Below are 7875 nucleotides of genomic sequence, written 5' to 3' on the forward strand. Positions count from 1 at the left end.
GTAAAACTTCTGACTGAACTGTTCAGAAAGTCGAAGATAAACTATAATTATTATATGTAACCATTAACATAATGTATCTATTGTATGTAGTGCTAATGTGTGTTTTTAAACTTTACTTATATCTTAATTTTTCTTTTTGTTCTGAAATGTCTTTATTAGCCCTTTTACTTTTTTTTTTTTATAAAATCACACCAGGACAATGTTTTATACTCCTTTAATCAGTAGTGGAGGAACTACTCAGATCCTTCACTGCAGTAAAAGTACTCATACCCCATTGTAATAATAATCTATTACAGTAAAAGACCTGCATTGAAAATGTGACTTTGGTAAACATATGTAAGTATAATCAGGAAAATGTAGTTAAAACATTAAAACTGTGACTATTCCACTATTATTATTACAGATTTTATTACTCCTGCATTAAGTATTATTATTATTAAATCTGGAACTATGAAATGTTTTAACATGGAAAGTGATTTCAGGCATCAAAATAGTTTCCAATTAATTTTCTGTCAATCGACTAAATGATTAACAGACTAATAGTTTCAGCTATTCTTGTATAAATACGTTTAAATCAAATAAATCAACCAAAACTAAACTAAATATAGGTCCTATAATTATATACACTAAATGAGCTGAAAGATTTGATCACATCATCATTTCAAACATCACAGCTGAGTGACCAATGAGAGAAGAATAGGAGCGGAAATTAACCAATGAGCTTCTTTCCCTCCATGTCCATTTTTAAAGGGGTCCCTTGACCTCTGACCTCCAGATATGTGAATGAAAATGGGTTCTATGGGTACCCACGAGTCTCCCCTTTACAGACATGCACACTTTATGATAATCACAGCTGCAGTTTGACATGTTATGATTTGAGCATATTTTTTTATGCTAAATGCAGTACCTGTGAGGGTTTCTGGACAATATTTGTCATTGTTTTGTGTTGTTTGCAACAGGAAATAAACTGGGACACATTTAGAATGTTTATATTCTAATAATAATATATATTGTATATTTGTGACATCACAAATGGACAGATATCGTAACGGCTTGTTTCAAACACACAATTTCTGAATACGGGCTGTGTGTATTTCTCGGCTCATTTGATCGTTTTGATAGTTTAACATTATTATCTCACTTTTTATAATATGGGACCTTTAAATACTTGACAAATCTCCCTTTAAGGTACATTTTGAACAGATACAAAAAATGTGAAAATGAAACTAATAAATGAGATGAAGAATAAACATGAGTAATATTTAATATAGAATCACATGAACAGTTGGAATGACGTATATAAGTATATATAAGAAGTATATAATGACGTTAACACGCCTTTATAAAAGGCAGCAGACTTCTCTCTCTTCTGTTTGTCTTCTACACTGTAGAAAATGTGCAAATGTTGCACAGCTGAGCACCAACACACTGTGGGAACAGCCTGTCAGCTTTGTCCGTGAACACCACAACACCAGGGGTCACCAGGGCCTCCACAGAGAGCCGTGGCACCGCGACGAGGAGCGGGAGTTTGACCGCTTCCTCGCCGCGCTCGGCCGGCCCTGCTCCCCGGACATGTGCCTGTGCAGGGCGGCTCTCTGGAGCACGTAGAAGCGCTTGATGTGCTCCCTGTCGGCGGGCTGCAGCGGGCTGTGCAGCGACAGGTGCCGGAGCGTCTCCTGCAGACACTGGGAGAAGCCCCGGGAGTAGCTGGGGGCGACCCGGGCCAGCAGAGCTCTCTGCCGGAGGAAGCCCACCGACAGCTGCAGGATGTCGGCTTTCTCCAGCCTGGAGGAGGAGGGCTGCTGCGGTCCGCCGCTCGGCTCCTCCCGGTTCAGGAGCACTCTGAGCTGCTCGATGCTCCGGTTGATCCGGTCCCTCCTCAGCTTCTCCACCGAGAGCTTCCGCAGCTGAAGAAGAGGAAGAAGAGACGTTAGATCTGATGAAGGAGACGGTAGTTGGTAGTTTAATGAGCTTTGTGTTTCATAAGATGATGCTTCACCTTGTTGGAGCTGCTGATGTCCACAGATGCGGGTTTGTTTTCAGGTCTGGTCTCAGTCACAGGAGCCATGTCTTCCGTCCTTCAGCGCGCAGACGAGTGTCCTCTGGTCCACATGTGTCTCCGGTATTTATAAGACCGGGAGGGGCTCCGTGTGCGTGGACTCCTCACACCTCACACTTTCCCACAGTCCACAACCTGTCATAAAGACCCACTACTAACTACAAACAGACTCCTGTCTGCGACACCTCCATCTCCTCCTCCCTCCTCCACCTCCTCCCTCCTCCACCTCCTCCCTCCTCCTCCTACTCCTACTCCTCCATCTCCTCCTCCATCTCCTCCTCCTCCTCCACCTCCTCCCTCCTCCTCCTACTCCTACTCCTCCATCTCCTCCTCCATCTCCTCCTCCCTCCTCCTCCTCCACCTCCTCCCTCCTCCTCCTACTCCTACTCCTCCATCTCCTCCTCCATCTCCTCCTCCCTCCTCCACCTCCTCCTCCTCCACCTCCTCCCTCCTCCTCCTACTCCTACTCCTCCATCTCCTCCTCCATCTCCTCCTCCCTCCTCCTCCTCCACCTCCTCCCTCCTCCTCCTACTCCTACTCCTCCATCTCCTCCTCCATCTCCTCCTCCCTCCTCCACCTCCTCCTCCTCCTACTCCTACTCCTACTCCTCCATCTCCTCCTCCATCTCCTCCTCCATCTCCTCCTCCCTCCTCCACCTCCTCCTCCTCCTACTCCTACTCCTACTCCTCCATCTCCTCCTCCATCTCCTCCTCCCTCCTCCACCTCCTCCTCCTCCTACTCCTACTCCTACTCCTCCATCTCCTCCTCCATCTCCTCCTCCCTCCTCCACCTCCTCCTCCTCCACCTCCTCCCTCCTCCTCCTACTCCTACTCCTCCATCTCCTCCTCCATCTCCTCCTCCCTCCTCCTCCTCCACCTCCTCCCTCCTCCTCCTACTCCTACTCCTCCATCTCCTCCTCTATCTCCTCCACCTCCTCCATCTCCTCCTCCCTCCTCCTCCATCTCCTCCTCCTACTCCTCCATCTCCTCCTCCTCCACCTCCTCCCTCCTCCTCCTACTCCTACTCCTCCATCTCCTCCATCTCCTCCTCCTCCTCCTCCTCCATCTCCTCCTCCTACTCCTCCATCTCCTCCTCCATCTCCTCCTCCCTATTATATACATATCGATGTATCGATTAAATATTTAATCAGGATTAATTGCATGATTATCCATAGTTAATCTCATTTTTTCCTCCTCCTCCTCCTCCATCTCCTCCTCGTCGTGTTCACACAGCAGAAGTGTGCCGCAGCTGATGTTCACACTGAGCAGTAAAAACTGCAAATCTTAACAACCTGAAGTCCCTGCAGGGTTCACTAACACTGGAGAGTCACATGAATGTGATGATAACACATAATAATGTTTCTATGTGTGCGTCATGTTTACAGGCTGCAGGAGAGTCATGATGAACTGAGGTGTCTCTCCTCTCCTGTGTTGTCCTCCTCAGTGTGTCCTGCTGCTGTTGTGTGTTTCCTGTGTGTTGGGCGGGCTTGCTGCAGGTGTCACGAGAGGAAGTGTCTCCCGCACACGTCTCCAACATCTTCAAAGACTCGCAGCTTCACACCGAGCTGCGTGTGACACATCCACGCGCCAGCCGGCGGGGTGTCCTGAGCGCGCGTTCAGATAACACGCGCATGATGACAACACGCATCAAAACAGAGAGACAGAGAGAGAGAGAGAGAGACAGAGAGAGAGACACAGAGAGAGAGAGAGAGAGCGAGAAGACAGTTTATACAGATGAGTATAATATCATTAATATATTATTATATAAGCGATATATAAAGTACAATCACTTAGTTTCATTATCAGATGATAAAATAGTGGTTTGACCTTTAACAAAGCATAAAACACTTTGAAGGATTATAGCTGACAAAAGTATATATATATGTATATGTGTGTATAAATATACATTAATATATCAATTAAATATTGTATCGAGATTAATTGCATGATTATCCATAGTTAATCACATTTCTTTATCTGTGAGTGGGGGAAATATGCTGCTTTATGCAAATGTATGTATATATTTATTATTATAAATCAATTAACAACACAAAACAATGACAAATATTGTCCAGAAACCCTCACAGGTACTGCATTTAGCATAAAATATATGCTCCAATCATAACATGGCAAACTGCAGCCCAACAGGCAACAACAGCTGTCAGTGTGTCAGTGTGCTGACTTGACTATGACTTGCCCCAAGAGACTCCTGGGTGCCTAGAGAACCCATTTTCATTCACATATCTGGAGGTCAGAGGTCAAGGGACCCCTTTGAAAATGGCCATGCCAGTTTTTCCTCGACCAAATTTAGCGTAAGTTTTGAGTGTTATTTAACCTCCTTCACTACAAGCTATTATGACATGGTTGGTAACGATGGATTCTTTAGGTTTAACTAGTTTCATATGATACCAGTATCTTCACTCTTGTAAAATCGCAAGTCGCATTAATGCTTTAAAGAAATTAGTGGCATTAAAACAAATTTGCATTAACGTGTATTTGCAAATTTAATGCAAATTTGTTTTAATATATACATATTTTCAATAACGTGCATTAACATGTATATATTTATGATGATGATTTCAGGAAACATGACTGTGTCTGAGGAACTCATATGTTGATATTTTATTTTATAATATCTTTATTATATCAATATGACATTCATATTCATTTTGGTTTTACTTGGTGCTTTAATTTCATTGTAGTTCAGTTAAATTAAAATATAGATATTTATCCGAAGAAACAAATCTCTTCACACGCATATAAACAATGTAAAGATACAGCTATGATATAAAGATTCAATGCTGTAACAAAGTAGAGCTCTGAGTATCTCAGTACAATATGTTGCATCTGCAGTGTTTTATTCCAGAGTTTCTGTTTTTTTCCGTGCCAACATTTAATGAGTGATATGTTGTGTTAATAATGAGGGGGCAGCTTGAACTACATGGTGGGGTGTGTGTGTGTGTGTGGGGGGGGGGGGGGGGGGGGGGAGGGTTTATGGTGGAGGTGGAAGTGTGCCGTCTCCCCTGAGAGAGACAGACGGAGTCGTGAGCTTGACACGTCTGATGCTAAAACGTCATCATGTAATCCTTATTCTGTGAATTCAAAACAAATATCAACACAGGAACTAAACAGCTTATTTAATATTATTTAATTTTAATTTTAATTTTATTTAATTTTATTTAATTTTATTTAATTTTATTTAATTTTATTTAATTTTAATTTAATTTAATTTAATTTAATTTAATTTAATTTAATTTTATCTTATTTTATTTTATTTTAAAACTTGAGGGAAAACATTGATGTGGAACATGGCGTCCGGCTTTAACCTGGAGTGCTCCTCATATATCTAATGTGTTGAATAAACTGTAGTAGTTGACCGAGTGTATTCTACCGAGAAGCAGTTTGTTTCTGGTGGAGGTGTGTTGAGACAACAGCAGCGACACTGAGAGCAAAACATAAGAAACACACATTACATTATCATTATTTTATCATTATTTTGCAGGTGAAAAACAAATATCAAACATAATAGATAATAAAAAGTATTTCAAAGTTAAGCTATATTTATTTGAAGTCTATTTTATATTTATGATTGCTTAAATTTGTGGTATTTATATTTTCTCTTACTTTGTATATTTTGACTGTTATGCAGCACACACAAAAATAATACTACAATTTCTAATCAAATTATCATTGTTGCAAAGTTTTACATTCATAAATGAAAATTTGCGAGAGTTAAACCTTGTTTTAATGTTTTCAAGGAAGAATTGGAACTATATATATTTAGACAGTATCTTCTGCAAAAAACAAAAAGGCTAGTGAAACGGTTAATGCTCCCATTTTAATGTTTTTACTTAAGTTACTATTATTTATTTATTTATATTAACCCCTGGCATGTTTTGTGTTTTATGTTACTTTTTATATTTATTTGTTTGTTTGTTTGTTTTTATTTATCCCTTAATTTCCTTTATATATATTGTTTACCTATGTATCAGTTTAATTTATCTTTGTATTGTTCACAAATTTAAAATAAATACTACCACAAATACTGTAAATACTAGGCAGGATCACCTCTTCTCTTACAGCTGCTGCAATATTTCACTTTTATTTCCTTGCTGTCATTATTTCACCTCATGTTTAGTTCAGTTTATTCTTAAAACAAATAATGAGCAGCAGTCTTCAGTGTGGTCTTATCTCTGAGACTCTTAACTGTTTATATAAAAGGAGAAGTTTCCTTCTCAGGTCAGTCCATCTGTACAGTAAACTGTAGTAAGTGTAAACTGACCTGGTGTCAGTGTGGTGTGTCTTATCTTTATGTGTTTAGTGTGTGCACATCTGCAGCAGCCTGATCCCATCAGACAGCAGGAAGGTTCCCAGGTAATAAAAGCTTCACATCTCTGCAGCAGCACTCCCTCCACTGAGGCCATGAGGCCAGTTAACCAGCAGATAATTGATGCCTCTCTCCTATTGTTGTGAGGGCCTCGCCCACTGGCCTCGGAGTGTGGGAAAGCTAATCCTGCCTGGGACTCATGGCTCTGTAATGCTAATGTGGGCCTATAAATAGAGGAGAGGGCTCCTCGCTCCCATCACAGCTCACTCTGCTCTCCACCAGAATGGCTCCGAGCAACGCCAGAGACTCTCCCATCTCACTGCTGTCCACCAGAGACAGACACAAAGTAAGTCCCTGCTTCTCTTCGCTCTGATGACAGTTTTCTCTGCCGCTTAGCTTCACTGAATGTGTTTCTGACCCGGCTTCCTGTTCTGTCCCACAGATGAGGAAACCGGCGGTGGAGAAGATGCGCAGAGATCGCATCAACAGCTGCATCGAGCAGCTCAAGGTCCTGCTGGAGAAGGAGTTCACCAAACAGGATCCCAACGCCAAGCTGGAGAAGGCCGACGTCCTGGAGATGACAGTGGCGTTCCTGAAGCAGCAAATGCAGCCCCAGAGCCCGGCCAATCACACGACGGCTCACGGCGACGGCTACTCACGCTGCTGGAAGGAGACGCTGCACTTCCTGTCCGCCAGCTCCCTGAAGGAAGTGACAATGCCGTCCCTCCGGTACCTCCACGCTGCACCGGCCCTCTCCTCCCACAGCCACATCCAGGCTGCAGGCAAGCAGCCGCCCGGCCCAGACAGGGCGGTGTGGAGGCCCTGGTAGGAGCTGGACCACACCGGATGGATGTTCTCCATCATCAAGCCTGTATGGAATATTTCTACACTTCCTGTTTTTAGTTCCTCCTCTGAGGAGCTGCTGCGTGTTTACAATGTGAAACATTTGGCTGTTTGACTCCTGTGGTGTCGACTTTTTATAATCCTGAATCAATGTGCTGCATAGTGTAGAGACGTGTTTTATCTTCCATGTGAAGTGACTGTCACCTTTTATAAAGGAATCAAATATATTCTGTTGTTGAGATTCAACTACATGTGAATAAATTCATTTTTATATCTTTACATCTTTGGCTTGTTGTCCTTTTTTATTAATTCCACATGTTCATAAGATGAATAATTCATACATCACATAACAGCAGCTAAGACAACACAGAATAAGTTTTGAGCTTCTTCTAGTTCTCTTTATGTATAAAGTATATAAGATGTGGGTCCACATATGTTTTGAAAATTTGAATAAAATCAGACAAAACAAAACAGATCATTTAGATTCTTGTCAGATCGTTGATGATTATTGTCCCACAGGAGATGAACATGTGGGATTTAATCATGCATACTTTATTTAATTTATTTCTGAATTAATGTATTATTTAATTAAATTCTGGATCCCTCAGTAATATTTATTTATATAAGTGAAAGAGCTAAAGAATTGT

General features: G+C 41.8%; 2 protein-coding genes across 2 annotated transcripts; one reads left to right on the forward strand and one right to left on the reverse strand.

Moving 5' to 3' along the window:
• Nucleotides 1-1158: 1158 nt before the first annotated feature.
• LOC119494188 (transcription factor HES-5-like) lies at nt 1159-2269 on the reverse strand. The gene is made up of 2 exons (XM_037779886.1): nt 2000-2269; nt 1159-1907 (listed from the first exon to the last, which is right to left on the reverse strand). The coding sequence occupies exons 1-2, from the start codon at nt 2066-2068 to the stop codon at nt 1479-1481; spliced, it is 498 nt and encodes a 165-aa protein (XP_037635814.1). The 5' UTR covers nt 2069-2269; the 3' UTR covers nt 1159-1478.
• Nucleotides 2270-6057: 3788 nt separating this feature from the next.
• Nucleotides 6058-7507, forward strand: her15.1 (hairy and enhancer of split-related 15, tandem duplicate 1). Its single transcript, XM_037795304.1, has 2 exons — nt 6058-6731; nt 6828-7507. The coding sequence occupies exons 1-2, from the start codon at nt 6669-6671 to the stop codon at nt 7212-7214; spliced, it is 450 nt and encodes a 149-aa protein (XP_037651232.1). The 5' UTR covers nt 6058-6668; the 3' UTR covers nt 7215-7507.
• The last annotated feature ends 368 nt before the right edge of the window (nt 7508-7875 follow it).

Source organism: Sebastes umbrosus, chromosome 1 (genome assembly GCF_015220745.1).
Source record: "Sebastes umbrosus isolate fSebUmb1 chromosome 1, fSebUmb1.pri, whole genome shotgun sequence".
Lineage (NCBI taxonomy): Eukaryota > Metazoa > Chordata > Actinopteri > Perciformes > Sebastidae > Sebastes > Sebastes umbrosus.